At 29.5% G+C, this 21,579-nt stretch overlaps 3 protein-coding genes across 4 annotated transcripts; 1 reads left to right on the top strand and 2 right to left on the bottom strand.

Annotated features, from left to right (window-relative positions):
- Nucleotides 1-541: 541 nt before the first annotated feature.
- Nucleotides 542-3,986, bottom strand: LOC123890991 (galactinol synthase 2-like). The gene is made up of 4 exons (XM_045940767.1): nucleotides 3,566-3,986; nucleotides 1,432-1,752; nucleotides 1,099-1,233; nucleotides 542-998 (listed from the first exon to the last, which is right to left on the bottom strand). The coding sequence occupies exons 1-4, from the start codon at nucleotides 3,896-3,898 to the stop codon at nucleotides 801-803; spliced, it is 987 nt and encodes a 328-aa protein (XP_045796723.1). The 5' UTR covers nucleotides 3,899-3,986; the 3' UTR covers nucleotides 542-800.
- Nucleotides 3,987-9,206: 5,220 nt separating this feature from the next.
- LOC123890990 (chloroplast stem-loop binding protein of 41 kDa b, chloroplastic) lies at nucleotides 9,207-12,045 on the bottom strand. The gene is made up of 10 exons (XM_045940766.1): nucleotides 11,774-12,045; nucleotides 11,318-11,452; nucleotides 11,140-11,226; nucleotides 10,969-11,059; nucleotides 10,800-10,854; nucleotides 10,519-10,579; nucleotides 10,188-10,409; nucleotides 9,999-10,115; nucleotides 9,809-9,898; nucleotides 9,207-9,610 (listed from the first exon to the last, which is right to left on the bottom strand). The coding sequence occupies exons 1-10, from the start codon at nucleotides 11,873-11,875 to the stop codon at nucleotides 9,434-9,436; spliced, it is 1,137 nt and encodes a 378-aa protein (XP_045796722.1). The 5' UTR covers nucleotides 11,876-12,045; the 3' UTR covers nucleotides 9,207-9,433.
- Nucleotides 12,046-17,918: 5,873 nt separating this feature from the next.
- Nucleotides 17,919-21,523, top strand: LOC123890989 (AP-3 complex subunit mu). Of its 2 annotated transcripts, XM_045940765.1 has the most exons (8): nucleotides 17,919-18,109; nucleotides 18,202-18,301; nucleotides 18,380-18,490; nucleotides 18,574-18,663; nucleotides 19,342-19,589; nucleotides 20,359-20,568; nucleotides 20,728-20,935; nucleotides 21,077-21,523. In XM_045940765.1, the coding sequence occupies exons 1-8, from the start codon at nucleotides 18,075-18,077 to the stop codon at nucleotides 21,320-21,322; spliced, it is 1,248 nt and encodes a 415-aa protein (XP_045796721.1). In that variant the 5' UTR covers nucleotides 17,919-18,074; the 3' UTR covers nucleotides 21,323-21,523. The 2 variants fall into 2 exon arrangements, with proteins under 2 accessions (XP_045796721.1, XP_045796720.1); XM_045940764.1 differs by having other exon boundaries at nucleotides 17,955-18,109; nucleotides 18,202-18,490.
- The last annotated feature ends 56 nt before the right edge of the window (nucleotides 21,524-21,579 follow it).

The following is a 21,579-nucleotide window of genomic DNA, read 5'->3' as shown; positions in this document are numbered from 1 at the left end:
GTGCAAACCCCTAAATTACAAGAAAATCTAAATAAAAAGACACCAACAGTATTTTGAACTACTCCATGATTAATTATAATAATAGAATCATCACCATTTAATGGGAGAACTCTAAGCACAAACATTTTGTCTAATTGAATTCTTTGGATGTTGAGTGTGAGAAGTATCCAAAGAAATCAAGTTTGGTCTCACTAAAAAGTAAAAAATTGCTTGCATGCTATAGCTACAACTGATTGCACATATGTAGTAACATGAGAAAAATATAGATTCATTTTTCCACCTCCAAATTCCATCAACCATCAGGCAAAACATCCCTAACCAATTTATGTCCTTTTTAGCGAGAACTTATGAATTAATGTAAAAGTTTACTTATTTGCATGAATCATTTTCTATAAACTTAAAAATAAGTTAATTTAAACGGCCACAGATAAGGCACAATTGTAATTGTAAGCTTTTTCCATAATATAAGAGGAAAAAATGTAAATCAAACCATCAAGAGGAGATGAATAAATAGATAAATAAATAAAATAAAATCTTCATCTTACAATAATAACAATAATATTATTATTAATTAAAGATATATCTACAGCACAGCACCGTTTAGGTAACGGCTGATTTCATCAAGAAAAAAAGAAAAAGAAAAAAGGGACTCCTAAAAAACAAACAAAGTCCTCTCAAAAACTATAAAAATTTCCAGAAAAACAAAACAAACATGTAAAATTAAGACGATACAAATACTTTGTTGATCATCTTCATAGACTTTATTATTAATTAATTTAATTAATAATTAGTGAAGCATATTAAGCAGCATTTGGGGAGATCACTGACTTAATCCCACCAGCCTCTAATAGTGCAGCTGTGAAACGTTCAACTCTAACATTGTTGTTGTAATCTAATGTCTCATCTTCATATATCTCTTTCCATTTCTTCACCAACATTTTTATGTCTTCTCTGTCCATGTTCTCTTCCTCCCCTGTGTACCTCCATGGTTTAGACCCCTATAAATAATGTAACATAATCAAAATTAATTAATTCACAATCATAATATATATACTTATTATTAATTGAAAATAATTAGAAATAGTAAATAAATCTTACCGCAGCACAATAGTGAACAACTTGAACTTTCTCTAGCTCAACATTCTCAGGGTGACGCCACAGCATAGCCAAGACAAGATTGTATACATTAGGTATAGGCTTGTATTTATCCTTGAAATACATGTTCAAAAAGTCCTGTACATAAAAAATAATTCATGTGTCCAGTGAGTATAACTCGATTGATAGGAATACTCCATGTAATATGGAGGGAGGGACTGAAATTCAAACTCTGGTGGTCACTGGACTATTTGACAAAAATAAAATAAAATTCATAGGTATGTATTTTTTTTTTTTTAAAAAAAAAAACAAATTTAGTATTTAATTGATATATACCTGTTCAGCAAAGGGAGTTGGTTTGACAATTTTGACTTTTTCAAGGAGATCATGATATGTGGCAACATTAGGCTGAAAAACGAACATTCCAGCATTGAAATAGAGAGGAGGTTTGGGCCCAAAATCAGAAGGCCATTGAACCTTATCAGGACATTGTTGGCAGTATCCAATCTTATACTGAGGGGTGTGACTCCAAGTTTTCTCACAGAAACAGTCCATCACAGCATAGAAGTAGTCATCAGGTAGATCAAATAGATGGTCAATGTTTTCAAAAACTTGAATATCACCATCTAGGTAAATCATCTTGCTATACTCCTCAAACTGCAAAATTTTCAATCATGTGCAAAATTAACAAACTATCCCATATAAAAAGTTGTCACAATTAATACCAACAAAAGGAGTCAAGCACATGCTATTTAGAATTTTTTTTATAAAAATAACTTTAATACTATTCCCTTATATATATATATATATATATATATATATATATATATATATATATATATATATATATATATATATAATCTATATTATAAATTAAATACACAATTATTTAATAAATATAAAAAATGATTTGTCTCTTATAAAAAGGCAACCAGAGTAGTACTATGTAGGTCCATAATACATGAAACATGTTATAGTTGGTGATCAATAGAATTAGAAACACCCTCTGATCATAATTCAATTCGTTTAGACACTAAATATGTCAGAGTTTCAGTGAAAAATGTAAGAGTTGGAACTCAAATCTAAAACTCTCAACTTATTTCTGTTAAAAGGTAAAATTCTGACTACTAAATTACCGAGTAAAAAGGAAAAAGAAACACTATAAAACAAGTAGGGGTGTGCAAAAAATTTGGCTATCCTTAACCAAATTACCAACCAATCCATATTCAATTTTAGTTTGCAAAATCCATTTAAAAAAAAAACCACACCACTCCAATAAAAAAACACCAATTATAAGCCATAACCACATTTTGTAATTTGGTTTGGAGTTGGTTTGAAAATTTAGGCCCAATAGCTAATTTAGGCCCAATCTTTAATTTTTTAAAATTCTTTATTATATAATAAAATAATTAATTAAAAGAGGGGGTGGAGGACCGGTGGTCAACGCCGGACCACCGGCGGCTGGCACGGCGGCGCTCCGACCGGCACGGCGGTTTTCCGGCGGACCTTCGGCGACTTTCACGACAGCTGATGGTAGTGCTCCGGCGGTCGGTGGTGGTGCTCCGGCGGCCGGCCACCACCAACCACCCATACTATTTTATTTTAAAAATCAGATTTTTAATAATTATTTTTAAAATAATTAAAAAATCAGTTTTTAATGTTTTAATTTTTAAAAATAATTAAAAAATTCAGTTTTTTTTAAAATAATTAAAAAATCAGTTTTTAATGTTTTTAGTTTTTCAAAAATTTAGTATTTTAATTTTTTTCCTATTTATTAGTTTTTTTTGTATTTAAAAATCAGATTTTTTAATTTTAAAAATTACTCTTTTTTTAAATAATAAAAAATATTTTTGAAACAATATAAAAAACAAGTTTTCGGCTAAGTAAAAAATAATTTGGGTTTAAAAAAAATATTTTGTGCGTTGATTATAAACCAATTCAATCATAAAATTAATGAAAAATTATGTTTTTAAAATAATTAATAAATCTATTTTTTTTAATCAACTAATAAAAAAAATTAGTTTAAGTAAAAAAATCTATTTAAAATTGGATCATGTGAATAACTTAAATTTTATTACAAACCGGTTATAAATTGGTTCGATCCGGTTAATAACCAAATCCAAATTAGTTTTAAAAAATAACCGATTTGTTACTGAAATGATTTTGGTTTAGAACCAAAACCATCAATTAGGTGTGGTGTGGTTTCCAAATCATGCACATCCCTAAAAACAAGTGCTTAAATTTTGTCCTTAAACTTTATGGTACAACCATATCTTGGGCTAGTCAAGTACAAAAATGTCATTCCTTTAGAGGAGTAAGAGATGTTAATTTCTAAAAGGTATAATCATGAAACAAAGACAGTCCCACTAATTAAAAAAGCACACTCAAAAAGGTGTCACTCCACAATAAATACGTGTAACACATGCAAAACCATATGGTACATAAAAAATTAAACAAAAACAAGTTGTACCTCAAAAATACGTAGTTTGGAGTAATTGATGACATAATAAGCCATAGCAAATTGAGTTTGGTTAGGTGGAGGATAAACAGGGGCAATTTCCTTAACAATGCAACCTTGTGAAACTAGGATCTTACGATGTTCTTGAGGAACATCAGGTAAAATTGCAACAACCAAAGGGTACATAGTTTTGGTTTTTCTTAACCCTTTGGCTAAACCAACAACACCTTTTATGTAATCAGCGTTTCCAGCTAGGAAAGTCACAAAAGCACGGCCTTTACCACCGTTAACTTTGGGTTTCTCCACGGTGGTGTTGAGGACTGCGGTGGTGATGTCTGGTGCCATTATATATGAAGGAAGGTTTTGTTTGAGTGAACAAGTGAAGGAGTGATTAGAGGGAAATTATTTTGGTTAGGAGTGTTTGATAATTTGTTGTGTGAGAAATGGTATGGGTGGAGAGTTGCTTAAATAGATTTTTTTTGCTATGTCATTGGAGTTTAATCCAACGGTTACAAAGTGACATTCATTAAATAATCAAATTATTTACTTAATCTATAATATCTTTTTTACTTTAGTCCATTTTTCTTTTCATGCTATAAGTATAATAAGTATAAAATTTCACCCGTGGTTTAGTAGTGCCTAAATATATAGCATATATTGCATACTTTTTATTTATATAAAGGCCGGTGCAGCGAAAAGTGATCATAGAAACTTGACATCTCAACTATGTTGGTACACTACGCACCACCAATTATTTGGTGGTACTACACACAAAAATTTATTGAAAGGAAAGCAACTGAGTGTTGGGGAGACTAGGCCAAAACCAAAAAAAAAATCAACTGAATCTATAAGACGACAAAGTCGTCCTATTGTGAAAAAAATCCTCAGCAATGAAACTAGGAATATTCTCTCACCAATGATCTTCCTGAAAATTTAAACTAAAATTTGCGAGCTTATCAGCACAACAATTTCCTTCCCTAAAAATATGAGAAATACCTAGCATATATAGCATACAAATAGTTTTTTAGTGAATAAACTCAGATATAAAAAATTCCAATTTTTTTTTGTTAGATTAAGTGGTAAATTCATTGAATATAAACTCACATAATTGTGAGATCTCGAAGAATACGAACCCTAGTCACGATGTCCGAATTAACAATTTCGACATTTTTTACTAGTTGAGCAAGGGTTTAGGGGACAAAAGTTCCAAATCTTTATAAGTATGGTTCCTTGATTTCTACCGACAAACTAATATATTATAGTGATTGTCCGGGACCAACAAAAAAAAATGAATATATTGACTGTCAAAATATTAGTATATATTATTATATGAAGATATTTTCATCATGGTAATATTATATGAAAATATATATTTTCATCGCGACAAGAAGTAAATTAATAACTAATCAAGACATTAAATTTAAATGGTTAATTAATAAGTTCCTTTTATGATTATTATTTAGAAGAAACTGAGTTTGATTCTTAGTTGAAATAATTATTGGTTAGATTTTACTTATTTCACGAGTCGATTGGAATGACAATGGAATAAGAAATCTATTTCTTCGCCTTTTCATCAATAAATTAAAAGAATTGTGAAAAATAGCAGGATACATAAAATGAGAATGATCTGTATATATTAAATATCTCCCTTAGAGGGTTAAAAATACATAAAATACATAGCAACTACCTTCACATATCGCAATCAACAATACCATCCTTTTCATCTGTTTTAGGAAGCAATCTGATATTTTGCTGGTCAAAGCTTGAAATCCTCTCTAATATTTTCTTTATTACAAAATTACAAAGATTAAGTGGAGGAATATGTGGCTAAAAATCGAGACATTTTACTCGTTTTTAAGCTTTTCTTCCCAAACAAGCAACCATACGCCATCCCTAAAATATATAATATACACAAGCTCCTGTACTCTGTATGATTTTCTCTTTTACTTCCTTTCATGATCCAAAAAAAATACTATACCTTCCTTATTTTTTAAGTAGATACTACTTCAGTTATTTATAAGCTATTAATTTACACATATATTTTTGACAAAGTTTGGTGGTAAGGATATGATATAATATTAAGCACGCTCATCAAATAAAAGATATCATCACCGACTGCCCCTATTAGGTATATCTTTTTTACTTACGTTATATTAATATTAATATTACACTCTACTATATATGCTTATATGAATGAACTAATAATCCTATACATATGAAGTATGAACTTATCTATATTTTCCCACGAAAGTCACCTGCTGGTGAGGCACGTCGACCGTTACTGATGAACACGTACCTTTTAATCAAACGGCTGTTATACTTTTTTTACACTCTTTGATAAAATTAAAAGTGGGACCAGACACTCTCAGTCGCCACGTGCTACACTTTTCCACATGGCAGCTACATCACCACACTTTATTTTTCTTAAAAATTCGTCATTAATATTAAATTAAATATAATAATAATTTTATAGTACTATAGTTTATTTAGTGGGGACCAAAAAATCCATTGCGTGTTGAACACCACGTGTCTCCTTGTATGGTGGAACAAGTGTCAGCACGATGCTGATCAAAGGTCTTGATAGGACGCCACATGGCGATTAGTGTACTCTTGTTGACCAACAATGGCTCGGCGCATGGTCGTTTTTTCTGGTTTGTTAGTTGGTCCAAAGTTAGACACGTTCAAATTAATTAAGGTCATGTTATGTAGTATACACTTAGCACCACAATTTAGGATAATGAAATTATATGTAACATTAATCTATCTTAGTAGATAATGTTTGGGAACGGTTCCACTAAACCGACCATTTAAATATTTTGTTATCTTGGTTTGTTAAGATTTTTCTTCTAAAATGAAAAGTCTACTACTTTTGCCCTTGCCATGAGATTGTTAAGTTTAGTTGAACCAACAGAATATAACTGTAATTGCCTAATTGGCTTTATAGAAAGTAGATAGTCTAGAGAGTCCTTTTTTTTCTTTCTTTTCTAGTACCAGTAAAAGAAATTAACTTCTTGAAAATATATCGTACCTCCGTCTCAAAATATAAGAACTAGTTGACCACTACATGTACACCAATTTATAACTTTGTTTACGAATATTTTTATTTGTCTATTAGTAAAAATTATAGAAATTTGATATTTTGAAAAACACTCGTCGAAACAAATCAAACAAGATCTTATATGATGATATTTATATTTATATACTTCTAGAAAAATGCGGTCAAAACAAGACATATGAATAATGCATTTAATCAAATGAGGTCTTATAAAATGGGACAGAGGGAGTACTTTGAAAATATTCCTTGGTCTTTATAATTTTCAATTAATTTTTCTTATTTATCTTTAATTTTATTGGTTTGCTTTGTGATTTTATTTGATTAAAATTGACATGGTCGACGGTGCTCCTTTTACTTACTTGTAGACACTTCGACGGTCAAGTTAGAATTTGCATGAAATGAAAATTTTAGAGTAGAAATGAATCATACATAGCTCTTCTGCATGAGAAAAATATATATAATGTTAGATCTATGTCAGCCGTTATAAAATGTCAGACTTATGTGGCCGTTAGGCAGGTGGACTTGATGTTAGGACAACGTCATGTTGAAATGAAATCAACGTCCAAATGAGCCAAATTCGACATTAATTTGGGCTTAGACCCATTCCAAAATACTTTCCTTATAACTTGTACACAATGAAATACTTAACGGGGTCTTTTGCCGTAGACTTGACCATCATTATAACTTGTGTTGGTTAAGGCGTGTGATCTATAATATAGGAAAATGCTAACGAGTATTCATAAGATATTTTTTAAGCATTCAATTTAAATAAGTTATTTATTCAAAAAATTAAATATATTTAATTCTCAGTACATTGATTCAAACATCTTCATATTTTTTTTTTGAATCGCTATTTTTATAAAAATTTACTAAAAATATATAAAGAGCGTCACAAGACACAATTAGCAAGACTCTATAATATATAGGTATAGTACGAGTGGGGAACGGTGTTAACATTTTTATTTTATTTTGACTGGTACACATTTTCTAGAAACTGAAAAATGAAACAAAAAACTATTTTTAAAAGATTTGAATAGTGATAATATAAAATGAATTAAATTAGAAAAAAAAGGAGTTATTTTTTATACTGTCAAAAAAAAAGTGCTTGTTTTTATTTCAAAAAAAGGTGGGGTTTAAACTTGCAGTTTTAAATGTGTCCAAAAATTGAAAATTTATCTTAAAATAAAAATTATCATGTTCAATATTAGTAATTGAAGAAAATTAAATATCAATTAAAGATTTTTTTTTTAACTTCGATGGGAAAATTAGTTTTTTTTTTTTCTTTCTGTCTTCTACGGTATTGCATACAATAAAGATTATCAATTGTCCATATTTATTCTTCTTTTTTTATACAAACAATTTTTTCTTATTTAATTGTATATTTTCATTAAAATATTTAGGCTTATTATGTTATATTTCATTATTATATCTGTTCTGGACTAGGCCTAAGGCCACCCAACACACGAGAAACTCGCTTGCCTAATCGTTGAACTTGGTCCATTAAGTTAGAAGCCCAATGTCGTGCCTCTCTGTTCAACGGTCAAAGAAAGTTAGCCTTCTATATAGGGGCGTCTCCAGGTTTTAGGAGGCTCTGTGCAAAATATAAAAGTGACTCCTTAATATAAATTTTTTATTTTTTTTTATAAAAAAAACTATCGATTTAAATTGCGTATCATATAAAAAAATTATTTTTATTCTTGTAAACATATAGATTATCAATATTAAACTAATTGCATTAAATCAAATGGATAAGAAATACAAAATAATTATCTTTGTATATAACGTCAAAAAGGAACCTTCTAATCTGAGGTTAAATTTTATGTAAAGATTAAAATGGACTAAAACTATATCTACGAGTATAGATTACTAATCTATTGATACTCATATGATATTATATGAACATTAACAATATATAACTATTAGTTTATGGCCTAAAAATTAATCTATTAATATACATATGATATTTTATAGGTATAAATAATATATAAGTAATATTATAGGACCTCAAAATTTTGAGCTGAGACCCTCAAAATTTTAAGGTCCGATGCCGTCGCACACCTCGTACATGTGTGCAAGCCGCCACTGCTTCTATAACAGCCGACATCACAATGACCGATATTTACTACCAAGTGTCAATCATGATTTTTCAATCATTATTCTGACAATCATTAGTGCGAAAACTTCGTATCGGTTAAGCTGCGTTCAACTCCGCTAAATGTTATCTTTTTTCTGTCTATTTCCCCGTTTTTTTTCTCGGGTTTCCCTTTCTCCGTTTTTTTTTTCTTCTATTGTGTTTTTAGTTTTTTCGTTGCCTTCGGCCCTGTTCTCTTGACTCCGTATTGGAGACTATATAAACTTCTCATCCAAACGGATCAGGTACTTCTTATTTACTCTCTAAAACCTTGTAAACACCAAACCCACTTTATATTGATTTCCTTTTCATATATTAACTATAGTAGTTTAGTTAACTGAGATCATTGACAGAGAAGAAGCTATTTGGATTCAAAATTCATGCAAAGAATTGGATAAAAGATGTGGATAGAAACACCAAGTATTATCATACTAGGACTAATTAACATATAAGAAGGAAGAACAAAGTGCTCAAACTCATCCTTACCAAATCCTTCTTGCACTAACAAATCCTATCAAAGATTTGTAGAAAAGGTCCTCACATACATTCTTTTACCATTTTTATAAAACAAATCACTGAATGAGTAACTCATGAACACTGCACAATTTTATCTGATTATATTGTAGCAAACCAGAACAGCCTTTTTTTTAATATGTGAAGTGCATAAAATTGAAAGAAGAGCAATTTGTAATAATCATACATTAACAAGACTCTTGCCAAGAATTATATCATCTGTTGAAAAATCAGCCTCTTTGCGGAAAGTTCCTCTACCGAAGTCCAAGTTATACGAATCTGTAAGACCTTCTACAAGTCCAAAATCAGGTTCCAACCCAAGCACACTCTTTGCCTTCTCCACTGATGCAAAGAAATGCTGCACAATATATATTTAATAAAATATCAATGTTTGTTCATCATAATTTCACCAACATAAAACAATACTAGTATCACCGATGTTTCAATATTGGTTTAAATATGTTTTTAGTCCTTGCAAATATACAACTTTTTGCTTTTGGTCCCTATAGTATTTTTTAGTCCTTAGTGTTTTGTTATAATTTTGCTTATATTTCACCTGGTCGCGGAATGGAAATGACTTCTTTTTCCCAAAATCGAAGTCTTTAGGGTTGTAATGAACGATCTCTGGCTCGGGGAACCCACCAGCCTGAAAAATCACAAAATAAAATACAAGACTTATATCAAGGAACTTTCAACAATGATATGTTTATGCCCATAAACATGTTATAGCATGATGCATTTCTTACCTTAGCACATGCTTTTGCTAATCCATCAAATGTGACATATTTGTCTCCTGAGATGTTGAATATCTGCTTGCTGGCCTTATCATTTCCAAGAACCTTCAAAAATGCTGTCGCCAAATCCTGTCGTAATTGAAAACCATATTTTAGCCAAAACAAAATCACATAATATTGAAAGGTTCATTTCATTCATACCTTAACATGGCCAAGTTGTGTTATCTGTATTCCTGAGCCGGGAATAGGAATTGGGCGACCGGCTTTCAATCTGTGGAAGAACCATTCTTCAACAGGGTTGTAATTCAAAGGTCCATAGATATAAACTGGCCTTATAGAAGTCCAATTAACATCCTTTGATTGCAACAAGCTCTCAGTTTCAAGCTTTCCCTTGTGCCTGCTCTTAGGATCAACTGCATCAACCTATTAACAAGGATCGCCTAGTTAAACGACAAAAGAAACTAATAAAAGCGACATAATTCTAGCAAGACACAACATATTTCTAAAATATTACAGTAAAGTGTAAACTAACCTCGGCGTGAGGTAATAAATCAGATTTGAGATAGACACCAGCAGAAGAGCAGTAAATGAACCTGACATTTAGAACAACGCATTTAATTATAAACGAGAGTGTAAAAATCTTTACAATGACAGTGTAATATATCCTAAAAATTTGTTTACTTATTTGTGTATTCAAAGTCATTCTTAAACTTAATTTACTAAATGGCTTATTTAAGAATAGATCAAAGGAAATTGCATTTATAGTTGAATAGACTTATAGAATACATAAAAAACACTACTGCTACAGCTTACTGTTCTAGATTAGGGAGAGCATCCAATATTGGCTCAACTTCTTCTGCCTCTCTTCCTAAAACATATGCCAACAAATTATGATTTGAATTTTAAGAGAGATATATACCATGGAAAATCATAAGTCTATATATTTTGTACAGAAGGTGTGAACAGGTAGGAATATAAATACCATTAATGTCATAAACAACATCAAATCCTTCTGCTGAGAGACTTGATTTTACAAAATCATAGTCCTTCCTGTCTCCTTTCAAATGCAAGATCTATAAAATAGAAAAAGTTACATTACACAAATAATGCATAGTCCAGGTATGAATGACGCTTACATTTAAAATTAGCATACCTTGGAAGAAAAATCAGCAAAATCAGTGTCTGATTCACCCGGCAATTGTTGAGTGATAGGTGCTTTTCCTCTTGTAAATAAAGTTACCTACCAAATTCACTAGTTATTTAGTATTTTCAAGGCTTCAAATATATATTATTTCCAGATAAAGTAAAATTGGTAGTAAATCATATTATACCTGATGACCTTCTTTGACAAGTTGTCTAGACAAAAACACACCAATGAATCTAGTACCTCCCATTATGAGGATTTTCTTTGTGCTTGATGCTGTTACACATAAAGCCCCTTTTGACTGCCATGTTCTTCTTTTCAACTGTAACCAAAATTACATTTGTTGAAAAATTCAAGCACTTAGAGAGTACTATATAAATCTCATTCAATCAACAAACCAAGACATCAAGCAAGCAACATTACTTAGTTATGTAGCACTTCAAATTGAAGACATGTTTAGTGTCAGACATGTGTCTATGTCTCATATAGACATACGTGATTATATTCAATTACTTTTATTTTGTCAAACTATTACCAGACGTATCTAGTGTGTTCGTGTCTATATCAGTGTTTTATAGTTACTTAGTACTACATAATACAATGATATTGCATTGAATGAAATGAAAAGAGTGAAGTGAAGGACCTGAATATGAGTTTGAAGTCTTGTTCCAGTGAAATCAGAAAGAGAAGAAGCTAAAGGAGGGAAAGATAGTTGATTCTGTTGGAATGCCACCATGCTTGCCATGTTTGGGTGTGACTTGTGAGGTGTGTATAGGCTGAAATTATTTTGAAGTTTTGAAGTGTGTTTGTTTCATTTCCTCTTATTGTTATGTTGTGATAAGAAAAGGACTTACCTCCACCTCATTTCCCTTCAATCCACAGCCTTTCATTTCCCTCCTTTGAACACTTTTTTAGATTATAAATAATATAATCCATTTATTTATTTATTTATTTATTATAAGATAAAGAAATTGCACCACCCATCTAATAATGTGAGAAAATTCATGCTTTCAGAATCTAGAGCTAAAATAAGGACATATACACACACAGATTAATGGCTAAGATAAGATCATAACACAAAGATATCAGAATTTTGAAAGGAAGCATTATTTCAGGACCCGAATTTCAGGACTTGGATTGACGAAATGCACTCAGAATGGATCTGACGGTCTGATCATGATCGAATATTTCAACTTGAAAAATAAATCAATCAAATTATATGACTGTTTTAAATCTAAACAGTTTGATCTTAATCGGATGATATGATATGACTTAATTACATGACTGAATACAGTTTGACTAAAAGATTAGAAATGAAGCATTATTGCACCATGTGTTGAGACCTATAATGGGCTCAGCCCACATACAATTACAAATTAAAATTAATTTTGGATGTGTAAAACTTATCTTGACATATTTCATTGCTCTCATATCAAATTAATTTTACCTCCAAAATTATTTTAATTTGAAGTAAAAGACTTAAATTTATTATTTTATTCAACTCACTTCCACATTAATATTGATGCATAAAAAATAAATCATTTTACCTTAACTCATTTTTTACTTACCGATAAAAATAAAAAATAAAAAAAATCTATAATATGTAAAAAGCCAGACTTATTTCCCTTTCTCTCTCCTCTCCTCATTCAACCTCATTCCTCACATTTAATGTTGATATACATATTAATTAAGAGAAGAAATACAATGTGCAATTATTTTGTTCGTCTCTCACTTGCCACAGCTGTTATGATGTGGTTTGTTTCCTTCTAACTTTCTCAAAAGTTTATGGTATTAATATTACTATTATTATTATTATTATTATTATTATTATTATTATTATTATTATTATTATTATTATTATTATTATTATAGTAGGATTTTATTTTTTGACAAATATTAAAGATTTAATTGACTAGCAAACACTAAATAATGATAGTTTTTGTTATTATTGTATTAAAAATTTTGACTAATAATGAGAAAAATGAGAAAAAAAATTACATGATAAATTACAAAATTAATATAACGATAAAGATTCTTATCAACATATATATATATATATACACCATAGCTGTCCAATTTTTTTCATATATATTACCATTCTTATCAAAAAAAAAAAAAAAGTGTCCAGTCACAAATTATTTTTTCATAATGATATTTTTTCCATATATACTGCTATTAAGGTAGTCACGAATTATTTTTGTCCAGTCCAATCCATTTGCAGGTCTCAACTGATTTAATCCTTATCCAAGTGATCTGCAAGAATGACCATTAACCTTACAATTAATTACCTTCATAAAATTGATTTGTGTCAACCGTAAAGATGTTAAGGTAACTAATTAAGGTAGTATCATTCTTATAAAAAAAAATTAAGGATAAGCATCAGTTACTGCTATTAAGAATCGCATTCCTTTATTATAGAAAGTTTTATCTTTTGACTACTTCTAATTCTTTTTTGGTCATAGTAAGGAAAAAATTAAGATATTATGAAACCGTACAATTTATGATTTACCTCAAATTAGAAAAGGAAAATCGTACAATTTAATCATGTAATCGCACAATACATTAAGAATTTTGACTTCACTATTATTTTGGTGCATTAATAAAATTGTTTGACCAATTTTCACTTATATTTTGGGCCATAGGGAGTATATGATTTTTCGTTTTTTTTTTTTTTTGCGTTATTTCTCAATGTTTTAAAATGCATGCCATTATATAGTCATTATTATTATATTGTGATTATTATTATTATTATTGACCGTAAATCATAATAATAATAATAATTGCCATCAATACCTATATAATAAGGAATTATTTCTGAAGTGCTGTATATAGCAAGAAATTATATAGTCATTATTTTTTTTGAGGTAAATCATAAATTTACTCTAATAATAATTTTTGTACCAAAACAATTGTTTCTATTTTTTTAAATTTTTTTATGAAAGGAAGATTGCCAGCTGCATATAATAATTAACACGCGAAATTAGTGTTGCGTTTTTAACACACAAAATTTACAAATTGTTACAATTTTAAATAACTTTTTATTTTTGAAGGCTACTATATTATAAATTTCGCCTATTATAATTTTTTCAAACTAAACAAATTATAATCAAATATTTAGATTATTTATTAAAAAATTAATGCTTTTTATTAAAATAACACTATAGTTCACTAAAAGTTTTTTTTTTTACGGTAACATTTAATTCTTTATTTGTTGAGGTTATTGATTTATTATATTTTTCAATAAATTATTAGCATTCAATTGATTCCATTTTTATGAGATTATTGCTCTTTTAAAATTGTTAATTATTGATATCCTGTAAAAGTTTATGCAAAACTTTATGCAAAACTTTATGAAACTGCCTTTAATTGTTAGTAGCATCATAGTATTATATATACATCACATTTTCATTTGAAAAACATGTAGCATATACTTTTTCTCAATATAATGATAGTATTATTTTTTATTAATTTTTATTTGTTTGAACATCAGTTTATTGTTTGAATAGTTATTTTTTTCTTTTGTTTCACTCTTACTCATTCATTTAATTTGTTATTTTTTCTCAATTTTACAGGTTTTTTCTATGATTATTTCTTTCATTTGATTATTTGATCTTTTCAGGTTTTGAGGTTTCTTTTCAGTTTATTGTTTGAATAGTTTTTTTTTTTTCTGTTGTTTCACTCTAACTATTTTCTTTAATTTGTTATTTTTTCCCATTTTACAGGTTTCTTCTATGATTATTTTTTTCCTTCGATTATTTGATCTTTTCAGGTTTGAGGTTTCTTACTATTTGTATATTGGAATCGAAGTTAATTTTTTTTATCATTATTTTTTGTGTTTTGTTTTTACAACCGGTATCTGGTCCATTGGACAACCTATTTTATTTTTCAACAGGATCTAATCTTCAAGTTTGATGAAACTTTGGAGGGTAAAAAAAAAGATAAAATTGCATTAACTTGTGCCCAAAACCATAGATGGTGCAACATTTTCTTTTTCGGGGACATTTTTTTAATCTGATTATATATTTGGCAGTCCGCACTCTACAAGCTTTCCTATGTTATTTGATATTTAATTGTAAAACTATTGTATTTTACTTTGTCAAAAAAAAAAAGAACAACAAGTTATTGCATTTTTATATTCGCTGTTTGAAATATATTTATTTGTGATTCGATTTGTGGCTTTCAATTTTTTTTTTATTTCTTAATTATTTGAAATTTTAGTTTTCAAACTGTTCCATCGATTGAAGAATGAGAGACAACTTGATGTTTTCTTATGTAAGCATAATTGAAATTGTAAGCTTACACAAGATATATTATATATAAAAATTATTCCATCAATTAAAGAATGATAGACAATTTTGGCACGGGCACAAATTGTTTATTTTGTACTTCGGATAGATATTTGTATTTTTATTTTACATAATTAATTTTATAATATAATATATATTTTAATTATACAAATTACGTTTTGATTAGATTCTTCTAATTTATTTATTTTTGACTAAAGTAAAACTAAACAAATTCATTAATAATCAATTTCAATAATGCATATCGGAACATCATCATAATATTGAAAAATAGAAATAAATATAGTCACCCCTATCAGAGCCACTACATGAACTTTCTTCCTTAAAAACTCTACCGAAGAATTGTAAAAATAACAGAATAAACTACTCCAGGATAAACTCTTCTAATTGAACCTTGCAAAACTAGCTTATATACATTTATTCAAAAAAAGACCATAAATGATGTAAACTCTCTCTACACCAAATTCAAATTAAAATATAAAATGATAAATAATTTTTTTAATTAATAGAAATGAACCGAATGTATATTTATTAAGTAACATATATAAGTTTATTATTATTTTTTATAGATATATAAGTTTATTATAATTTATGAATTTGTGAAAATTCAATTTAATTTTATTACTTTCAACATAAAAGTTTATACTAATTAATAGTTTTTTAACTTAATTTCCGAGACAATTGTTAGTGCTTTAATATTTGTTTCCTTATCAATTTATTTGTAATTAATTTGGTACAATAATTTTGGGAAAATTTGGTACAATGATTTGGTTCATAGTAGTTACTTTTTTACCCTAAAAAAAGAAGCAAAATATATGAATTTTTAATATTGGGATTCGATTAAGTATAATATAGGAATTGTTATTATATGCTTTAATGTGGCATTACGACAACAAATAAATAAGGCCATCCACATACTTATACATTTATTAAAAAAAAGGGATTTTGTTTTAATGTTATTTTTAGATGACTTAGAAAGATCAAAATAATATTTATTCTTCACATAAAGTCCAAGACGGGAAAAATGGTTGAAAAACGTCAAGATCACAGATAAAAGAATGAGAAGCGCCAAATTAATCGTCTTAGATAAAAATATGAGAAAAAATCGGTTAGAATAAATCACTCTTTTATGTCTATTATACTAGAAATAAATGAGAATATAAAATTTGAAGTACTAAATCTGGACCATTGATTAGTTTTTATTCACGTGTCACGATCTGAGTAAGGTAATGGAAAACAATGGAGGATAAGGCAATGGAGCATACCTGAACTCCAATATATTAGTCAATATTAAAGTTCAATTTCAAATATTAAATGCTACACATTATGTAATAAAGAAAAATTAAATGCTCCAAAGAAGGCAAATCAAACACTATAAAGAGACTAGAAATCAAAACAAATAACTCCGCACTAAAACGGGATTTAAACAACACCAAATGAAGAAATCATAAAGCAGAAAACTCAAATATATGAAACTTAAAATTATGTGAAAATCAATTATTTAAATAAAAAGAAAAATAAAAAACTATATTTCGGATCAAAATTGACCCTAAATCACCCCTCTAATTACATTTTGTTTTATCACTTTATAAATTATAATTTGGCTCATATTCAAATTAAATACCAAACCTTTCTCTAAAAAACACCCTTCTAAACCCTAAAAAGACAACAACACAATCTTCTTTTTACCTTCACATTGAGACAACAATAAATTAAACATGTTCTTATCCTTTTTTATTTAGTCTTATATTAGATGTCATGTAAATTTATATATTATCATATGCTTATTTTTTTATGGCCCTGCTTGCAATTTGAGTGCGTACGTACTTGATATAATTATAAGATAAATTTTTAACATATGAGATCCATATTTCTACTCATACATCAAGACGGAGACCTATTTTTTATTAAAAATGTATATGAGTACATATATTTCTACTCACATATTAATACGAAAGACTATTTTTTTATTATTTTTTTTTGTAATTCTACGGGAACTTATATTTTTATTAATATATAATAATAATATGAATATCCATATTTTTTTTTTATGAAATCTATATTTTTACTCATATTAATATGATGACTACTTTTTTTAATGACTAGATATAAACTTATATTTCTTTTCATATATTAATACGGGATCTATTTTATTTTATTGTAATTTCTACGGGAACATATATTTCTACTTATGCATTAATACAAATGATTTTTTTTTTTAATTTCTACATAGATCTATATTTTTACGGAATCAATAATTGTAGTCATATATTAATAGGGAGACTTTTTTAAAAAATTTCAACTGTAATCTATATCTCTGCTTAAATATTAATATGAGAATCGATTTTTTTGTTATTTATATTGTAGTATATATTAAATTATATAAAATTGTAAATATTTATATAGTTGTCATTAATTATCTTCTATTATCAATTAAAATAAAATATATTATTTATAAGTCAATAAATTTACAAATGTATTTTTACCCGTGTTTGGCACGGGTCTGGATACTAGTTCACTTTTACTTCTCTGTGTTGTTTTGTTGATTAGCAATGGTGTCTGAAAGAAAAGAAAAATAAAAGTGATGGAAACACAAAATAGGTCCGATTCCTGAATCAATCATTGATTTTCCAGGCAGAGATGTTGCAGTGCATTTTTCTTCTCTCCGATTCCGGGTAAACCCTTCTTTTTTCTCAATTCCCAATTTCTCTTTTCAATTTCATTTCGTTCTTCACTCTAAATTTGAAGATTCATTCTTATTCCACAGAGAAGTAATTCTAGAGAAACAACTCACTGGTCACCGTGTTGATCGCTCCATATGTAACTGGTTTTGGGACCACACCAATTCTCAACCGAATTCCTACAAGGTAGTAATAATAATTATAATAATCACTTTTTCACTTTCTTCTATTATCATATTTGATTTTTCTGTTCTGTGTTTACAGCAACAACCTGTGATTGCTTCTCCTACACATTATCTTTTCCAAGTTTGTCGCGAAGGAATCACTTTTTTGGCATGTACACAAGTTGAAATGCCACCTTTGATGGCAATTGAGGTTATTTCCTTGTTATTATACATACATGTCATTTGCAATTCACAGAGATGATAATGTGTGTTTTTTAACCATCTGATTTTTAGTTCCTTTGTAGAGTAGCTGATGTAATCAATGGTTATCTTGGGGGATTGAATGAAGATTCAATTAAAGACAACTTTGTTATTGTCTATGAGGTACTATTTCTATTCTATGCAATCATAAACTCGGATAGTGTTACTGTGTTAGTTAGACTCTATCATGAAATCATATGTAGTTGGACTTTCTTCCTATAAAGCACCGACACAAACACCAGACACTACACTGACATGTAGACATTGGTAATAATTTAAGAAAATATAAGTGATTGTATGTAACAACATATGATAGTATTGGGTAGGTATCATACAACTATTAGCATTGGACACCGTTGTATTTTATAGGTGTCACACACTGATAGCAGAATTGTAAAAGAGGAAAAACAGAATAGATGATGAAAACAGTTTGGAAGGTTCTAGATCCCTCTTAGCAGAGTCCCTTTGATTGCAATTAAACGAGTCTCGTAGTCATTGTGACATTAGGGCTTGACCATGATTCTTTGGACTTGATTGTTGTATAGGCCCATCTGTGATCTCCTCGTAATAACTCTGCTCTAAGTCCAAGTCTTGGTCTGTAACAGTCAAACACAAGACTAACCTTCAATCTGGAGTGTTGAATGTCGATGCTACATAGCTTTCTTCTACTATTGACTCTTTGCCCTTTGTAATGTTTGTTCTGAAAATGTTGCCAGAGTGTTGTTGGGCTTTCTTTAACCCCACTTTGATTTGTTGTTTTGTTTAAGTGTGAAACTAATCAGTTTGTTTTTGTTAATGTAGTTGTTGGATGAGATGATAGACAATGGTTTTCCACTAACTACAGAACCTAATATCCTGCAAGAGATGATAGCTCCGCCAAATATTGTTAGCAAAGTCTTGAGTGTTGTGACTGGCAATAGCTCCAATGTGAGTGACACACTTCCAGGAAGTACAGCATCTTGTGTTCCCTGGAGAACAGCCGATCCTAAGTATGCCAACAACGAAGTTTATGTAGATCTTGTTGAACAGATGGATGCAACAATAAACAGGTATATAACTCAAATATACCTGTTCTTATCTTTCACTTCTTAACATTAGTTATCCGGTGAAACTTTGAAAGTTAAAAACTTCAATATTTGAATCTAAGACTACATACAACATAAAATAAATTATGTGTTGGACTTGGGTTCTTTTTCAAGTAGGAAGCATTATTACAATTCATTAAGGTTGAAAACTTTTTCTCTGATTGGTTACTGTATATCCTACTGGTGCTTTTTCATCCCTAATCTGGGTTGGCACTACCTCAATCTTATTTTACTGGTTTGAAATTGAATTCCTTATGTCACTCCTTAACTTGCAAACACAATATTCCTTGAAAGACTTCAATGACTAAGCATATGCAGATGTAGCTCTGTGAAGTTTTAAGTCTAACACACAGTAAATTTACAATAAAACATCTTAGGCAAAACTGTAGGCAGATGAAATCATTCATGTGTATGTCATTATGTATTATTTGAAGTGTTTTTTTAATTAACACAACTTAATTTCTAACAAAGGAAAGAGTTAAAGAAACCACGATCTTTGATTTCTTTTCTTTTATCTCTGTTTCCTTTTTCTCTATTTCTCCTTCTATGCCTTTTGCTGGCTTACTGAACGGGATATTAAAAGTTTGAACCTGTGAAACTTTATATGGCTGAACTTGTATGAAGGATTGTCTTGACTCTTGAGACTCTTCTTTAGTAGTTTGTATAATTGTATTTATGCACCATTTCTTTCAACTTGTTTTATACTCGTTCCTAAGATTTTTGGTTCATTTAGGGATGGGGTTCTGGTGAAATGTGAGATTAATGGTGAGGTTCAAGTAAATTCCCACATCACTGGCCTACCTGATTTAACACTTTCATTTGCAAATCCTTCAATCCTTGATGATGTGAGGTTCCATCCCTGTGTTAGATTTCGGCCTTGGGAATCCAATCAAATTCTTTCATTTGTGCCTCCTGATGGACAATTTAAACTAATGAATTACAGGTATTGTGTCCAGCTATACTTAATGTCTGAATTATGATTTAAAACTGTTATTTGAGAAGTCATATTGGTGAAAGATATATTTGTGAGTGTTAAAGCCCATTTCATGGTACTCCCAAATTTTATTTTTCTTAAAAATCCTGGGCATTTCACTTTTTTCAGAGTTAGAAAATTGAAGAGCACCCCAATATATGTTAAGCCACAGTTGACTTCTGATGGTGGGATATGCCGTCTTAATGTGATGGTTGGCATGAGAAATGATCCTGGAAAGACAGTTGATTCAGTTAATGTTCAGTTTCAACTTCCTCCTTGCATCTTATCAGCTGATCTGACTTCAACTCATGGAACAGTGAACATTCTTTCTAATAAGGTACTTAATAAGCAGCAATGGCACTACTTTTTGTTTATTTGTTGTTGAGACCATTAAGTCTAAATAGTTAATAGTCAGATGACATTCTTTGTTCTGTTTTCACAATGTAATTTGAAGCTTTCTTACATCTTGTTCTATCAGACATGCACTTGGTCCATTGGTCGGATCCCAAAGGATAAGGCACCTTCAATGTCTGGAACACTAGTGCTCGAGACTGGATTGGAACGCCTTCATGTCTTTCCCACATTCCAAGTGGATTTTAGGATCATGGGTGTCGCCCTCTCTGGTCTGCAAATAGACAAATTGGATCTGAAGACCGTACCCTACCGTTTCTACAAAGGCTTTCGAGCTCTTACTCGAGCAGGCGAGTTTGAAGTCAGGTCATAATTTTGTATTACCATCAAGTCTTCTGTAATTTGTTTTGATTCTGGACATGAAATTTGGTTCGGTGTACATGACTGGTTTAATTTGCAAAGTTGGTATGTTTTATTGTAGTTTAAAATTACTTTAGTAGCGAGTGAACCATGTTCCGGTTGTCTTAATTATCACAGTTTTCGGAGAGTGATACAACTTGTATTTTCAATCTAATATATTCCATTATGTCGGCATTAGTGAGAAAGAGTGATATTTAGGCTTCGGATGGA

The sequence above is a fragment of the Trifolium pratense genome, linkage group LG6 (assembly GCF_020283565.1).
Source record: "Trifolium pratense cultivar HEN17-A07 linkage group LG6, ARS_RC_1.1, whole genome shotgun sequence".
Classification (NCBI taxonomy): Eukaryota; Viridiplantae; Streptophyta; class Magnoliopsida; order Fabales; family Fabaceae; genus Trifolium; species Trifolium pratense.
Note: the sequence above shows the minus strand (reverse complement) of the source record. Positions and strands in the feature narration are given on the sequence as shown.

Coding starts and splice junctions, on each gene's coding strand:
- LOC123890991 (XM_045940767.1), bottom strand. CDS start 3,898: ATGGCACCAGACATCACCACCGCAGTCCTCAACACCACCGTGGAGAAA. Junction 1,753..3,565: donor CCAAACTACGTATTTTTGAG/GTACAACTTGTT, acceptor AAAATTTTGCAG/TTTGAGGAGTATAGCAAGAT. Junction 1,234..1,431: donor CAACTCCCTTTGCTGAACAG/GTATATATCAAT, acceptor TTTTATGTACAG/GACTTTTTGAACATGTATTT.
- LOC123890990 (XM_045940766.1), bottom strand. CDS start 11,875: ATGGCAAGCATGGTGGCATTCCAACAGAATCAACTATCTTTCCCTCCT. Junction 10,855..10,968: donor TGTTGTTTATGACATTAATG/GTATTTATATTC, acceptor CATATGTTTTAG/GAAGAGAGGCAGAAGAAGTT. Junction 9,611..9,808: donor CATTTCCATTCCGCGACCAG/GTGAAATATAAG, acceptor TATATTGTGCAG/CATTTCTTTGCATCAGTGGA.
- LOC123890989 (XM_045940764.1), top strand. CDS start 18,075: ATGTTGCAGTGCATTTTTCTTCTCTCCGATTCCGG. Junction 18,491..18,573: donor CACCTTTGATGGCAATTGAG/GTTATTTCCTTG, acceptor TCTGATTTTTAG/TTCCTTTGTAGAGTAGCTGA. Junction 18,664..19,341: donor ACTTTGTTATTGTCTATGAG/GTACTATTTCTA, acceptor TTGTTAATGTAG/TTGTTGGATGAGATGATAGA.